This window comes from Eptatretus burgeri, chromosome 7, assembly GCF_056783735.1.
Source record: "Eptatretus burgeri isolate ZD-2024b chromosome 7, Ebu_testis_v1, whole genome shotgun sequence".
Classification (NCBI taxonomy): domain Eukaryota; kingdom Metazoa; phylum Chordata; class Myxini; order Myxiniformes; family Myxinidae; genus Eptatretus; species Eptatretus burgeri.
The window spans coordinates 77,198,199-77,215,255 of NC_140967.1; the positions used below are offsets into that span (position 1 = coordinate 77,198,199).

The 17,057-nt window shown below is 42.2% G+C and overlaps 1 protein-coding gene across 3 annotated transcripts in view; it reads right to left on the reverse strand.

Moving 5' to 3' along the window:
- Nucleotides 1–17,057, reverse strand: part of LOC147023591 (protein unc-45 homolog B-like) — a 40,240-nt gene that overhangs the window by 22,476 nt on the left and 707 nt on the right. Inside the window, exons 1-6 of one of the 3 annotated variants that reach the window (XM_085889114.1) lie at nucleotides 16,887–17,022; nucleotides 16,062–16,241; nucleotides 12,539–12,575; nucleotides 12,215–12,390; nucleotides 6,823–6,909; nucleotides 1,488–1,655 (exon numbers count right to left, since the gene is read on the reverse strand). In XM_085889114.1, coding sequence (XP_085745240.1) covers nucleotides 1,488–1,655; nucleotides 6,823–6,909; nucleotides 12,215–12,390; nucleotides 12,539–12,575; nucleotides 16,062–16,220 — 627 coding nt within the window. In that variant the 5' untranslated portion in view covers nucleotides 16,221–16,241; nucleotides 16,887–17,022. Of the gene's footprint in view, nucleotides 1–1,487; nucleotides 1,656–6,822; nucleotides 6,910–12,214; nucleotides 12,391–12,538; nucleotides 12,576–16,061; nucleotides 16,242–16,886; nucleotides 17,023–17,057 lie in introns of those variants that run through there. The other 2 variants (XM_085889111.1, XM_085889113.1) reach the window with 2 other exon arrangements.

Genomic DNA, 17,057 nt, shown 5'->3' on the forward strand with positions numbered 1-17,057 from the left:
GGCGGGATTGACTGGAAGAATCATGCGTGCATCTTGGAGTTTATCGCCGGCACCATGGCCAAATTCCAAATTCCTGCCCTGACTTCCTGAGTCGGAAATGAAGCGCCAAAACAATTTAGACAAGATCAATAAAGGCCGACTTAATGTCAATGATGTATCTGACTTCGGGACAGGTGTAGGTGATGGCTTTGGACAGGGAACATTGGGGGAACCTTGGGGAGGGCATCTGTGCCTCATGGTATAAATTAGATGAGACAAAAAAAATGCTGCCATCTCTACCTCTGTCACTGAAAGTGAAGACAGAGGTTATGTTTTCAGCCCTGGTCTGTTTGTTTGTCTGTGAACTGGATATCTCAAAATGTTGTGGACTAATTTGGACGAAATTTGGTGGACTGGTTGGTTGTGTGACTAGGACAAAATGATGCGATTTTGGTGAAGATCTGGATCGGGATACTAGAATTTTTAAAGTGATTCTTCACCATTAAGAGACAGGACAAAATCGATATCTAGCATGATATCTCAAAAAGTTGTGGATGAGTTATGACAAAACTAGATGGATGAGTTGGTTAGGTGGCAAGAACAAACCAATTAGATTTTGGTTGAGGTCTGGATCCATATCTGCCCTATCAGTGGGATACAAAACGTAAACTGTTCAGTGTGGTGGAGGTATGCGCTCTACCGAGTGTTGTTTTAGTGACATCTCTAATATACAGATGGCAGGGCTCTATAAAACATTAAAACAGTGACTGAAAGATAGGGTCAATCGTTTTGCTATTTTTGTGCACTTATTATTAATTTGAGGCTGGCAGAATGGCCTGGAGGTATGCACACTCACCTGGATTTGAATCTCGGACCAGCTATAAACTGTCAACCCGGTGTTTCACAGTCAGAGTGATTCATCAATGTGTGTACCGTCCCTCGGATGGTCTAAACTGGGCGTCCTGTCTGCAGGCATGAGTTAATAATGAAAATTGAACCATTCCTTTCTCACCGTGAGGTGAATCGGGCTGCCGAGGAAGTTTCATTTGGCTAAGGAGAACAGTTATGGATGGATCACCCCCTCCGACTCAGGATACTCGAATGGCTTATTACCCCAGTAAGCTGATACTCATTTTGTCTACTTCGGAAGGATGACAGGCTGAGTTAACCCACTTGGTGTCATTTCAACGGCATGACAGGGGCTCAAACTCAGAACCCTAAGATCTAAAACCAGCCACCTTAACAGTGAAGCTGGCACCAGGCTTGCCGGCATTATTTGTTGGACTTTAAGGATCACATGGTGTCCTTTGCACAGAGTATGTGAGCCACCACCGGCACTATGGCCAAATTACAAATTCCTGCCCTGACTTCCTGAGTTGGAGTAGCAATCCGACCAGGATTTTAGCCTTGTAACTACTTTGACAGCACCAACACTCTGCATCGGGTGATGATGACTAGGATGATTATTATTATTATGACTCTATTAAATTATGTTCCTTTTCTCTTACCCTTGCACGGTGTCCACTGCACAGGCAGGATACAGTACGCAGTGCAGCAATACGCAGAAGGGACTGAGAGGCACCAAGGAGACGTTGCAGCAGCTGCAGTCCATGGCCACGGAAAATGAGTTCGGCTCCTGCTTCGTCACGGCTCAGCACCACCAAGTTCTGTGCAGCCTGTGTGACAGGAATGGAGCCAAACATCTTTTTTATGTCTTAATTTTAGCACAACCACTGTTTCATTGTTTTGTTTATTACCTCTGCCACCAAAGGTGAAGGAGATTATGTTTTCATCCCTTTTGGGTCGCCGAAATAGGTGACCCTTATTGTCAGTAATTCTGTCTATTTGTTTGTTTGTTCGATTGTCATTAGCATAATTGGTAGTAAACATGGGCGGATTTTGACCAAACTCGGGTGGTAGGTTCATCTTATGACCGAGTGCTTTGGAAATTGGAATGGTTGCTAGGGACGCTTTGGTTCCCTAGCAACAACCGAAAAACCTTCAAAATCGGTACCGTTCACGCGAAATCAATTCCGAAAGCCATTATCCCACATAGGGTTATGAAATTTGGCACGAATGATCTACCAGTGATGCTCTATCAAATATATTCCGGTTTTTGTGATATATGGAATACTTTACCCGCAGTGCCCCCTACAATTAGGGTATGCGCGAAAATTGGCGAAAATTGAAGGCCCTCTAGCGACCAGGTGAGTGCATCGATACGAATATATATACATATATATATATATATATATATATATATATATATATATATATATATATATATATATATATATATATATATATATATATATATATATATATATATATATATATATATATATATATATATATATATATATATGAAGGGAGAGAGAAGGAGAGGAGACAGCAAATAAATTGTACAAAAGAAAGAACTCCTTGTGGACTGATTTTTACTGGACTTCTGTGGTTTATTTATCCCGATACATGCAACACCGAATCGGCTAGACGTTGAATCCTCGAGGAGGACAAGATCCCTCAACAACCTAAAGAATCCTTTCGATCACGACGCGGTTCGAGGATAGAAAATCCACGCCCCTCCCTTAAAAAATTTTTTTTTTGGCATTTCTACATGTTTTAAGTGATTTCCAACCCCCCCCCCCAAAAAATAGAGAAATTTTTTTTTTTGCATTTCTACATGTTTTAAGTGATTTCCAACCCCCCCCAAAAAAAATTTCCCCCACCCCAAAAAAAATTGTTAGAGAAATTTTTTTTCATTTCTACATGTTTTAAGTGATTTCCAACCCCGCCCCCCAAAAATTGTTATCCCCCCAAAAATAGAGAATTTTTTTTTTTGCATTTCTACATGTTTTAAGTGATTTCCAACCCCCCCCAAAAAAAATTGTTAGAGAAAAAAACATTTTTGCAATTTTTTTTCAACAAAATTTCGATTTTTTTTTTTGCATTTTTACATGTTTTAAGTGATTTCCAACCCCCCCCCCCCAAAAAAAAAATGTTGGAGAAAAGAACTATAACTCTGTCAGCACTGTTGACATCATATTTAATCAAAAAAAGGGGCTGTCACACCTTGACGATTTAGCCAACCTATGCCGATTTATGAAAAATTTGCCTAATACGCTGGCAAACGTCGAATACGTTATGGGTAGGTTTTGTATAGATTAAGAGCACGTTGAAAAACACTGCCATAAGTCATAGTACGCTGGCTTTAATCGTTGAACTTTGTGGTTTTCTCAACTTTTCGTATGCTTAAAATTTTACGACGTACTCGGCGTTTGGCTCACACGTTCCGCTACGCTGGCCATAAGGTTTAGGCACATTATGCGATCGTTGGCACACGTTATTTATATGTTACTCATATGTGGAAACACGTTGAGGTAGCATTTGCATTCCCGAAACTTATTCATAAACTCTAGGTAACGTTTTATAAGTACGCTACACGAACGTTGTTCACAGCTCGCAACACGCTACTAGAAAGTTTCTCATCCATCGAAACACATCAAAGTAATGTTTAGGGAACCCGTGACTTATTTATAATCTACGAGTAACGTGCTTGGGAATTAGTTGTCGAGCATGTCCTACGAACAAATACGTATGTAGACGTATTTGACGTCTTCATGACGACCACAGAACTTACTGAACACGTTTCTAACAAACAGCTGACGTAGAATGACGTATTCACAGCGATTTGGGGAATTGGTATATAAAAAGGGCCTTCGCAGGAGGAACCCGTCTTTTTTTTAGACTTCGTGGTGAGTACATGTTGATGTCATTCCGAGAGGTGGAGGATACGGCAAGGCTGAGACGACAATACCTACCTGTCCTCGAACATCAACATGACCTCATCGAGTTGACACTGCACCAGTTGCGTGCCAATAGAGCTGGGAGAAGAAGACGTGAACGGAGGAGAAGGAACTGGGTCAGACGATGGATCGGGAGGCGACGCCATTACGGCATATATGACCAGCTCATGGTGGAACTCCGGAACGAGGACCATGCATCCTTCATCAACTTCCTGCGAATGCCCCCAGCGATGTTCGACGAGCTGCTAGCCAGAGTGGGTCCAAGGATAACCAAGGATTATTATGAAATAATTTCAATAGTCCAGTGGAAGCGATTTAACTCGTTCAATGGAAACGATTTCAATTGCCGAGCACCAGCGTCCAAAAACAATAGGTGAGTGACAGCCGTTTATTAAAATAGTTTAGTGGCAGTCAATGGATAGCAAACGTCACGGAATCGTAAACGATGCGCTCCCACGTTATGCATGCGCTCGACTATCGTTGGGCATAGGTTGTGGACGCCTAAAACACGATAAGCAATCGTTGGTGTAACTAATCTATAAGTTATCGAAGCGTTCTGTGTTCATGACTAGTACATTATGCATTTGTCAAAGTCTTTTTTTAATAATTTCAATAGTAAAACAAAGAAATATTTCATCTTCGGAATGAGGAAAAAAAATTAGCCCTTTCAGAACATCGAACAATGGTGCAAAGTATTCTCCTATTCGTTGACGCAATGAGGATCCATCATCCCCCACAGCCTCCACATCACGATCACATACTACTACTGACATAGACATACAGCTACTACCAATGCTACGACCACTACTACTACTACTACTACTATTATTACTGTCACACACACCTACTACTAGTAATAGTACTGCTACTATTGATACTACTAGCGTTTACATCTACTCACCATGGAGTCTGGAACAATGATGGGTTTTTTATTGTGAAGCCCATTTGTATATAACAATTCCGCTAAACGCTGCCAATACGCCAGTACACGGTAGAAGTAAGTTAGAAACACTTTCAGTAAGTTCTATGGTTGTCCGGAAGACGTCAATTTAATTCGTCTACATACGACAATGTGCGTTTTATATACGTTACAAATAGGTTCATAGCATGTTACTCAAAGGTTAGAAGCACGTTTTACTTAGGTTCAAAACATGCAACTCATAGGGAAAACGCACGTTACTCTTACGTTCATAGCACGCTAGTCATTGGTTCAAGGCCAGTTATACATAGTTTCAATGCACGTTACTCATAGTTTCCAAGCACGTTAAACATAGGCTAAGATGACGCTACTCATTTGTTCAAAGCACGTTACTCATCGATTAGAAATTTGGTTTCAAGTATGTTGGCCATTACCTTGACGTGCTTCGACTTATGAGTAACCGACAAGTAACGTGTGTTCGCTGTGTTTAAACGATCGCGGAATGTGCTAGGAACAGATGCCAACGCATGCGAAACGTGTGAGCCTTACGTCGAGTACGTCTTAAAATTTTCAGCATGCTTGAAATTTCACGACGTACCAAACGGACTAGGTAATATGCCAGCGTACTTCAATGATTTCCAGCATACTCTAAACGTATACACAACTTACCTGTAGTGTATCTGACGTGTGCCTAGCGTTGAAAACACATTTTTCATGGAATGGCATACGCTGGCAAAATCGTCAAGGTGTGACTGCGATGTTGACACTTCAAATTCTCAGGCAGTTTTGACTGGCTATGCCACGAGTTCGCCGGCGATACGTATAGCGCGCAAAGGGTAAGTTAAACCCTCGTTTGTCATAGGTTTTGAACGCCGACCACAAGGTAAGCATTCGTTGGTAAAAGTTATGTATAACACAACGAAACGTTCTGTGCCCGTTACGAATATGTTGTGCAAACGATCAACACGTTATGAATACGCCAAAAACTTTTTTAAAAAAACATCAAGATTTCAGCGTACGCCAGCGTTTTACATACATTTTTATACGTTGCCATTGCTGCCTAAAACGTCAAGGTGTGGCAGGGCCCTAAGATATAAGGTTCACTTGAGTGACCCAGCAGTATTGGCGGCGGAGGTTTTGCACTCTCCCGAGTGCTTCCCCTCTAGTTAACCTCCGCCATAGAAGATCGGAGGTTACTGTTTTCACCCCTTTCTGTTTGTTTGTTTGTTTGTTTGTGAACAGTATTACGGAAAAACTCCTTGACGGATTTTGACGAAATTTGGTGGGGGGGGAGGTTAGGTCTGGTCCAAGGATCATGCCATTACATTTTGGACTTGGTCCAAAATCCAATATGGCCGCTATGGCGGCCATTTTGAAAAAATATTTGAAATTTTTTTTTTTTGCATTTTCTACATGTTTTAAGTGATTTCCACCCCCCCCCCCCCAAAAAAAAATTGTTAGAGAAAAAAAAATTTTGCAACTTTTTTTTCAACAAAATTTCGAATTAAATTTTTGCATTTCTACATGTTATAAGTGATTTCCAAAAAACAACATGCCAAAATTATAATTGCGGCTGATATTGGAACTTCAGGTGGATATACCCACGTAAAATCAATTTCTGTCTTAAGGAATCTAGTTATCACGAATGAATCGAGTATGTAAAAGTTAAAAGTAAAAGGGAAAGTTGCAAACTATAACTCTGTGAGCACTGTTGACGTCAAATTGAATGAATATGATATCAGGTTCACTTGAGTGACCTAGCAGGATTGGCGGCGGAGGTTTTGCACTTTACTGAGTGCTCCCCCTCTAGTTTTAAAATGTATTGGGCCCGATATGTTCTCGTGGATCAGGAATTACATGGCGGAGGTATGCGCTGTCCCGAGTGCTGTTCTAGTTTTACTTGTTTTATTGTGCATTTACAGGTCATTACAATTGTCAAAATAACAAGTGTGATACCCATACTGTGACCAGACACTATTGCTGGTGTTACTTCAGTGTTCTTGATTGTTGCAATGGTTTTGTGTTCAATACGCCATGAAAAGTTTTGAACTTAATTTTAGGTGTCAAGTGACACTACACTTTGAATCAATGCAAAAACAGATCAATTTCCCACAAACTAACCTTCTCTTTCTTTTCCATATCAGCATCACCTAGCAGGATGTCAAACATCTGCTGCACACGCTGGTCTGTGGAGAACTGCATGTGCAGCTGCGAGGTAACAACATTAAAACGTCAGTGCCAAATATATGGCCAAATTATATAAATACGTCTGATTAAAGATATGGTTGTGTTGCACCAATGTCTTTAGCCACCGTTAACTACAGTGGCCTGCAAAAGTATTCACCCCGACCAATAATACCACGTTTAGATGAGTTATTAATTATGTAGAAACAATTTTTCGAAATGAACTTTCTTATTCCCAACTGACGAGATCAAACTAAACACGGTTATAGTTGAAGGAGGTTACATGTCAGCAATACCTGCAAAAAACATGTACAAATCAAAATTCACTGGTTGTAAAAGTATTCAGCTCTTTCTCTTTAGGTCAGTACCTGGTGGAAGCACCTTTTACAGCAATGACTGCTGTGAGTCCTTTTGGGAAGGTCTCTACCAGCTTTGCACAGTGAGATGGTGAAATCTTTACCCATTCTTCATGTGAAAATTACTCTAGTTCTGCCAAGTTTGATGGGGGATCGTCGATGGATGACAATCTTCAAGTCTCAACATAAATGTTCAATTGGGTTCAAGTTAAGACTTTGACTGGGCCACTCAATAACATTAATTTTATTCTTATTCAGCTGCTCCAGTGTGGCTTTATCTTTGTGCTTTGGATCATTGTCCTGCTGAAATGTGAATCTCCGACTCAGTTTCATGACTCAAGCAGGTTTTCATCAATGATTCCCCTGCACTTTGCACCATCCATTGTTCCTTCTATCCTGACAAGTTTGCCAGTCCCTGCTGATGAAAAGCATCCTCAACACATGATGTAATGCTGCCACCACCATGTGTGACATTAGGGATGATGTTGTCTCGGTGATGTGTGGTGTTCAGTTTGTACCAGACGTCACACTTTGAATTTAGACCAAAAAGTTAAATTGTTGTCTTGTCTGACCAAAAACTTTTCTCCACATGCCTGCAGTACCATTAAGATGATTTTTCACAAACTCTATATGAGCTTATAAATATGGCTGTTTCAATAATGGCATCTTTCTTGCCACCTGTCCATATCGGCCAGCTTTGTGAAGGGAGTGGGTATTGTTGATTCATGAACACTGACTCCCATCTCAGACATAGAGCCTTGCAGATCTTTCAAAGTCATTGTTGGATTTACAGTGATATCCCGAACCAGTTTCCTGCTTGCCTGACTGCTGAGTTTGGACGGTCGACCTGATCTGGGTAGAGTCTGGGTGGTATGATACGTCTTCCACTTCTTCATGATGGATTTCACCGTACTCAAATGGATACCGAGTGACTGAAATCTTCTTCAATCTAACTTATTCACATTTTATGTGCATTTTTTAGATTTATCACTTTGGAGTAGTTTGTGAAGACTCAATACATGAAGTTTGATTTGAAAGAATCATGAAATAAGCTCAGATGGCATCAAAATGTGAAAACTTTGGAGGAGGGGTGAATACTTCTCCAGGCCACTGTAAGACTTCTGCCATGATGAATGACTCATGCAAACATATACTGTCTTTTACTGTTTAAAAGAAACAGTGGTTATTGAATATTTTTTGATACTGTGAATTATTATTATTATTTTGTATGAAGCCTGGGGCTTCTGGTTGTATCATTGCTGAGAGCGCAGCTGTGCCACTAATGCAGTGCCCCTTGTTTCCATTAAGTTGGTACTCATTTTGCCAACCTCAGAAGGATGACAGACAGAGTCAACCCCACCTGGTGATATTTAATGGAACAACAGAGCCTCAAATTCAAGTCCCTAAGATCTTAAGGCAGTTTGTGATCTTAAGCCACCTTAACCGTTAAGCCAACACCAAGCTTATATCATGAATACAACAATCACAGATTCCATTTTACTTTAAGAGGCACCATTTTTCAAGAGAAGTTGCTGAAGCAGTTTCCTGAGCAAGGAACACCATGAATGGTTTACCATGACCTTCCTTGCCAAAGCCTATCGGGTAAGAATTTGAAATTAGAATGGGGTACATCACAAAACGGTCTATCCTTTTTTTTTTGCAAAAGTACCTTGGGATTATCATCATCCACTGAAAGTAAGTGCTAGCAGATGAGACAGCCTGCTTAACATCATCTTTCAAAGGACTGCATACTCTGTGATGGAATACCCTGCCTGCAGAGCATCAGGATGATAATTTGGAGTTGGATCACATCCCTTTAGGAGATTGAAACCAGACCGGACAACAAAAAGGCTACTTCACATGCTTCCTCTGCTCTATCCTTTCGGCCCATGATGTTGTTTATACCCTTGAGAGAGTCATTCATTTCACCTTTTAATTTGTAAAATAAACAATGATTGCTTTGGATCATATCCCATTGTAATCCCTCATCACATTCAGCTTCAAGGAGAGGGGTGGGTACATTCATTTTGTTTGGGTAATACCAAGAACCGATGAGTGAATTATTCCCAGCTCTTTGGCCAGGCATTATTCTTTTCAAATTGAAAATCAGTGCATTCCACTTGAAAGAGCCCTCAAACTGTGCTTCATATCAATAGCCACATGATCTTCAAAGCAGAGCCCATTCCAGGCTTACAGAGCTCATCTCCTATCCCCTCCCCCTCTCATACTATGTCATTATTGGTAATTGTCAAATGTCAACACTTCTCTTGACAGTTACTCTTCAAAACCATCATTAATTCGTTGCTTGGAGGCCAAAATTAATAACTTTTAACTTGAAGGAATTGGACTTAAATCGAGTGTGTTGATTGTCAACTGCAACGTCATATTTTTAAGATGCTTTATTAAACATGATTGGTTGGATGATTTTGTTGAATACTTTTGAACGGTAAGTGCTCAGGTCAAGCATGCTGTGTACGTGTAGTGGCTTTGGCATCCCTGCTTCAGGAAACATTGAGGAGCAATACCAGAGAGTTATCATTGTACATTTTGCACCTGAACACTGAGTATTCTTTGTGTGATATGCCAACATCGTCTGCTAGTTCTGACATTGGCTGGCAGATGGCCTGGGAGGTAGGCACACTCACCTCTGAACCGTCTTGCCTGGGTTTGAATCTCGATACAGCTACACACTGTCATCTTCGTGTCTCGCAGGCAGGGCAAAGTATCAATGTGTGTGTGTGTGTGTGTGTGTGTGTGTGTGTGTGTGTGTGTGTGTGTGTGTGTGTGTGTGTGTGTGTGTGTGTGTGTGTGTGTGTGTGTGTGTGTGTGTGTGTCATCTCTCAGATAAATGTTAAACTGAGAGTCCCGTCTGCTAGCATAAGTTGGCAGATATTAAAGATCCCGCAGTGTCTTTTGCGGAGAGTCGGTGAGCTGTTACCGGAATCCTGGCCAAATTCCACATTCTTGCCCTAACCTTCAGGGGGTACTGCATCAGCAGCACAGCTGCATTCTTGGCCAATGCTTCCACTCATGGCCATGTGCTGCATACGAAAGAATAAGAAGTACAAGCACCGCATCTCTTGTAAAAGAAAGAATAATAAAAAGGCTTCATACATTATTTTCTTTCACTACGAGTGGAAGAACAATTCTTCATTTATATATACTCAATTTTGCTACATCCTTTCCTTTCTAGAGCATCTTTGTAAAATAACTTGGGATTGTGAAATATTTTTTCTTCCTCTTTTTAACATCCCATAAAAGCTATCGAAAAGGTTTGCCCAAATGCAAGTACTTTCTCCTTATTACTTGCAAAATCGAAGATTCGCAAGTGCTGTACTGTATATTTGTTGGTCTGGTCTGTGATTCTGTCTGTCTGTCTATCTGTGTTGGGTGGTCGCTAGACTACCCTTATTCTCAGGTTTTCCGTCTGTCTGTATGCCTGTCTGTTTGTTTGTATGTAATGGACAGCTCTGGAGGCCAGAGGAGTCAACCGATTTTGATGAAACTTGACTGGTAGGTTCATACCAGGATCTCGTTGTATGCTTTTGAGCACCGTTGCTTTGGACGCCACCGTTGCCTAGCAATGGAACTTTGAAATTTTTGAAAAAATCCGAAAAAACAAATTCGAAAATCAAAAATCGGCTTCCAGGCTTTTATGCGCACTATAATCAACCTCTTTGTCAAAAAATTTCAGCCGGATCCGTCAAAAACTGTCTGACTAGTATGCAATTATATTACTATATGCTTTCACCCCAATGTTCGCGTTGGGATTCCCTAATGTAGGGTTAGGGAATCGAACACAAATGATGAATGGACAGTTGCTCATCTTGTTCCTATATGGAACAACGAAAGGCAAAAATGCCATCTGATGTGTTCTCTTATCTACATATTTCAAATTCGCCTTAGTCTAGCGACCACCCATATCGCCTACTGGCTTGTCTATGTCTGTTTGTCTATCGCCTACGGGTCACAATTTTAAACGGATCTTCACGAAACTTCAGGAAATGGTCGAGTTGATCATAAGCAAGAAGCCTATTGATTTTGAGGTCAAAAGTTCAAAAGGTCAACATAGGCCAAAGGTCAACAACGTAGGTGCAATTTCTAAAATCCTCCATTTTCATCTGATTGCCTTGAAATATGAACACGATTTGCATATCAGGTCACTGAATTCAATCACCAGTTTTGAGATCAACATAGGCCAAAAGGTCAAAATAGGCCAAAGGTAAACAACTTTGGTGGAATTTCTAACATCCTCAATTTTCATCCGATTGACTTGAAATTTGAATAGGATTTGCATATCACTCCATCAGGTCACTAAATTCAACCACCGATTATTTTTATGTTCAAATTTGTTTGAGGGATTTTGCAAGTATAGTGCTCTGCATGACATCTTTCTTGTTCATAAAACGAATTCAAATATCTATTGCATCACCAAAATTCAACAACAAATGGGGGGATGTGCTTAGTACACAACTCGAGGGAGGGAGTGTGGATGTGGAGAATACGTCTTCTTTTCCTCTTCTCTTTATATTGGGTGAGGACAATGACTGATGAAGTTTATGTATCGAGAAAACCTTTCCTATTCTTCTTCATCTTTCTTCTCTCAATTGAGAGAAGAAAGATGTGGGAGATTAGGAAAGAAAAAGGGAGGGTTAGATCGTGTGGGAGAATGTGACTAAAGGTTTGGAGTTGATGGTGGTAAACAGAGAAGGGGTGGTGTACCATAAGGCATGAGCATGGGTGGTTGGGGGGGGGGGGGTGGAAGAGACACAACTTTTGATACTTTTGCTTAAATAATATGTAAATGGCCACAAAGCAGACAGCTGGCTACATGGAGGTTGCAGGTTGCGGTTTCATGGTTTCAGATTTCAAAATAGAAATTCTTTAAATACCTCTCTGACCATTTGATAACGCATTCAAAATACCCTGAGACAATGGAAGAACAGTTATGCAAGTGTGAAACACAAACTTACCTGCTCCTGTATACGAGCACGGAGGTGACGCAAGGCCTCGATGAAGCTGTCATTTTTGGGTTCAAGTGCAATGCAGCGCTGCATGTCACGGAAGGCCTGATCAATGCGGCCCAGTCTTTCCAATGCGAGTGAGCGTCGATACAAAGCCTTTACATCCTTTTGGTCTGTCTCAATAGCTAAAGGTGGTAAAAACACATGATGGAGGAAAGTGATGATTGACCGATTTCATGAAGTAATCTTCGTTTAACAGTAAAATGTATTCTCCATTCGAAAGATGATCCGACATAGTATCTCTTTCAACAATACTAAATTGAGTGAATGCACCTTTTGTGCTGTCAGAAACAGCTTGAGAAAAGTTTTCCTGTGGGGATGAAGGAAAGGTGGGGAACAGAGAGAGAGAAACAGTATGGTCTTGTTAGTTCAAGTGGTAAAATATTTTGGAGAAAATTTGTATTCACAGGATACATGTAGGCCGATTCCTAGAAATTCCCATCCAGTTTTGTAATCATTGCCTTTGCAATGTTGATGCTGAAAAAGAGATGAGATTCCCGTTTGGAATCAATCTTTCAAAGAAAAAATCTTTTTGTAAAGCAACGATCCCTCCCCCACACTTAAGCCTTCAACCCCACCTCCACCACTGAACGTCATCAATTCCCACTACCCCCAAGCCTTAATCTCCCCCTTCCAAAGTGGTTCCGTCTCTACTCCCACCCTCCTCCGGCTCATAAAAACAAATGAGCAATCCCAACGTGAAACTGCAATATCTAACACTTTCTGCTTCCCTAATATGCTATCACCGACTTCACAGAAATCCGTCACGGTCGCCTGTTCAACACACAATTTTCAGAGAAAATAGTCAGAAATAATAGCAAGGACCTGCGTAACCTCCGCAGTGAAAGCACTGCTTGAGACAAAAGGTTCTAAAGGGTTTCGAAATTGGCAACCATCGTGTAGAAATTGTGGGTGAAGTCAGACGAACTGTCCAACCAATGGGTAGAACTCACACTCACGGCTCCATTTATAATATAGATTGGGTACATGTCAAAAATCGAAGGGACTGGATCAGGGTTCAAGAGGATTGGATCAAAGACCAAAGGGAGTTGTACCGTTCATAAAGGTATCAATAATAACAGGAAAGACAAAAGAGTAAAGGTAGTTAGGTTTTAAAAAGCTAAAATGGGGGAAGTGAAGAAAAAAAAACAACATACACATATGGAGATACTGTCAAATAATTCAGGAAATGAAAAACGCTCATTAATTGAGGTGGGTACTGATGTGCTGAGTTGACAAAGTTTTGTTCTTGGTTTTTGTGATTAACAAAAATTCCACAGATGGTTAACTTTTGCACGGTTTGAATGGTCAATAATTGTGAAATGTTGAGAATATTTAATTTTAATAGCTATATTTTTTATAAATAAATAATTTAATGCAATATTTAAAGAGCATATTTAATGTTTTTTAAGTGTGTGGATTTCTCAGAGTCGTAAAATGAAAGTTGAAAACAGAAGGAGGGAAATTTTCAACGATCTCATTAACTAGTTTTTGGTTAGCACTGATAACCCGGCCATGATACCATGAAACACTCGCTCAGGGTGAGGGAGCATGAAACACTCGCTCAGGGTGACGGAGCACGAAACACTCGCTCAGGGTGACGGAGCATGAAACACTCGCTCAGGGTGACGAAGCACAAAACACTCGCTCAGGGTGACGGAGCATTAAATACTCGGTCAGGGTGACGGAGCACAAAACACTCGCTCACAGTGATGGAGCACGAAACACTCGCTCAGGGTGAGGGAGCAGGAAACACTCGGTCAGGGTGACGGAGCACGAAACACTCGGTCAAGGTGATGGAGCACGAAACACTTGCTCAGGGTGAGGGAGCAGGAAACACTCGCTCAGGGTGACGGAGCACAAAACACTCGCTCAGGGTGAGGGAGCAGGAAACACTCGCTCAGGGTGACAGAGCACGAAACACACGCTCAGGGTGACGGAGCAGAAAACACTCGGTCAGGGTGATGGAGCACGAAACACTCACTGAGGGTGACGGAGCACGAAACACTCGCTCAGGACGAGGGAGCACGAAACACTCACTCAGGGTGAGGGAGCAGGAAACACTCGCTCAGGGTGACAGAGCATGAAACACTCGCTCAGGGTGAGGGAGCAGGAAACACTCGGTCAGGGTGACGGAGCACGAAACACTCGGTCAGGGTGACGGAGCACGAAACACTCGCTCAGGGTGAGGGAGCAGGAAACACTCGCTCAGGGTGAGGGAGCAGGAAACACTCGCTCAGGGTGAGGGAGCAGGAAACACTCGCTCAGGGTGACGGAGCACGAAACACTCGCTCAGGGTGACGGAGCACGAAACACTCGCTCAGGGTGACGGAGCAGAAAACACTCGGTCAGGGTGATGGAGCACGAAACACTCACTGAGGGTGACGGAGCACGAAACACTCGCTCAGGGTGAGGGAGCACGAAACACTCGGTCAGGGTGATGGAGCATGAAACACTCGCTCAGGGTGAGGGAGCACGAAACACTCGCTGAGGGTGACAGAGCACGAAATACTCGGTGAGGATGACGGAGCACGAAACACTCGCTCAGTGTGACGGAGCATGAAACACTCGCTCAGTGTGACGGAGCATGAAACACTCGCTCAGTGTGATGGAGCATGAAACACTTGCTCAGGGTGATGGAGCACGAAACACTCGGTGAGGGTGACGGAGCCTGAAACACTTGGTCAGGGTGACGGAGCACGAAACACGCACTCAGGGTGATGGAGCACGAAACACGCACTCAGGGTGACGGAGCACGAAACACTCACTCAGGTTGAGGGAGCATGAAACACTCGGTCAGGGTGAAGGAGCATGAAACACTCGGTGAGGGTGATGGAGCATGAAACACTCGCTCAGGGTGACAGAGCACGAAACACTCGCTCAGGGTGAGGGAGCACGAAACACTCGCTCAGGGTAAGGGAGCACGAAACACTCGGTGAGGGTGACGGAACACGAAACACTCGCTGAGGGTGACGGAGCATGAAACACTCGGTGAGGGTGACGGAGCACGAAACACTCGCTCAGGGTGACGGAGCACGAACCACTCGCTCTGAATGACATGGTGGGTAAAACTAAAAGCGTCCGCAGTGAGTGAATGATTCGCTCAGAAGGACGTAGTACTTTAGCGCTATCGACTGGAAGGCGTTCGGCAAGTGGCTTAAGCACTCCAATTAAATGGTTGATAATGAATGGTTGGCCAGTCTGTCGCTGCATACCATAAAGGACCATTTAACTTTAAAGCCCATCTTCACTGCACACACATCAGTTAATGAAATAAAATGAATTCGTTCAAATAATGACTTTATCCACAAAAGCATTGCAGCTTAATGCAGAACAATCCTGAAGACACTGAAAAGTTCAATTGCCCATGAAATAAACATTGCAGATAATCCGCCATCTTGCTTGCTTGTCTGTGCATGTGTCATGTGGTTATTGCTCCTATGCATGTGTCATCTTGCTTGCTCCTGATGAAGGATATAATTAAATAAGGCTGTTAATTATCTTCAAAAGGGGTGTTTTAATTAACCCAACACCCAATTTTGACTCCTGCACTTCCTTGGAGTTTTCTATGCATGCATGCAAAGTTTCAGGCTGATAGATTTTATGGTTTTGGAATTATGGAGGACACACACACACACACACACACACACACACACACACACACACACACACACACACACACACACACACACACACACACACACACACACACACACACACACACACACACACACACACACACACATTTATTGGTGTAGCATGAGCATTCCAAGAGACTGGTGTTCCCCAGACAAACCAGTTTCAGGTGGCATGCAGAACGATTTCTGTACAGAGTTGCCAGTTGTTCTTTGTTCGTTGTCAGTTTGATTGCCTTGCTATAGCATCCAATGGCGCTTTTGTGGTCCCCGGCCTTGAATAACTTATTTCCATCCTCTCGAAGCTTTGTGTCTTCCATCTGCAGCAGATTCCAGGAGTCCTAAAACAAGGTAAAATAACAGCTAGAGGGGGAGCACTCGGTAAAGTGCAAAACCTCCGCCGCCAATACTGTTCGGTCACTCAAGTGAACCTGATATCCTATTCATTCAATTTGACGTCAACAGTGCTCACAGAGTTTTACTTTTAACTTTTACATACTCAATTCATTCGTCATAACTAGATTCCTTGAGACAGAAATTGATTTTACGTGGGTATATCCACCTGAAGTTCCAAAATCAGCCGCAATTATAATTTTGGCATGTTTTTTTGTTGGAAATCACTTAAAACATGTAGAAATGCAAAAAAAAAAAATTCAAATCTTTTTCAAATTGGCCACCATAGCGGCCATATTGGATTTTCGACCAAGTCCAGAATCTAATGGCATGATCCTTGGACCAGACCTAACCCCCCCCCCCCCCCCCGACCAAGTTTCATCAAAATCAGTCGAGGAGTTTTTCCGTAATACTGTTCACAAACAAACAAACAGAAAGGGGTGAAAACAGTAACCTCCATCCATCTTCGATGGCGGAGGTTAACAATATGGTCGGTCACTCAAGCTCTTGTATTATTATATATTTATTTTTACACAAAATCCTAGGCTCGTGGAAGAGCAAGGCAACATATGATAGCATGCTAACATACTCACAAGGAGTGGTGAGGATACAACTGAACACAAACAAGCCGATGGGAAATAGGACACAAACTGATTATTTGGGAAAAGAGAGAGAGAGAGAGAGAGAGAGAGAGAGAGAGAGAGAGAGAGAGAGAGAGAGAGAGAGAGAGAGAGAGAGAGAGAGAGAGAGAGAGGGGAGAGAGA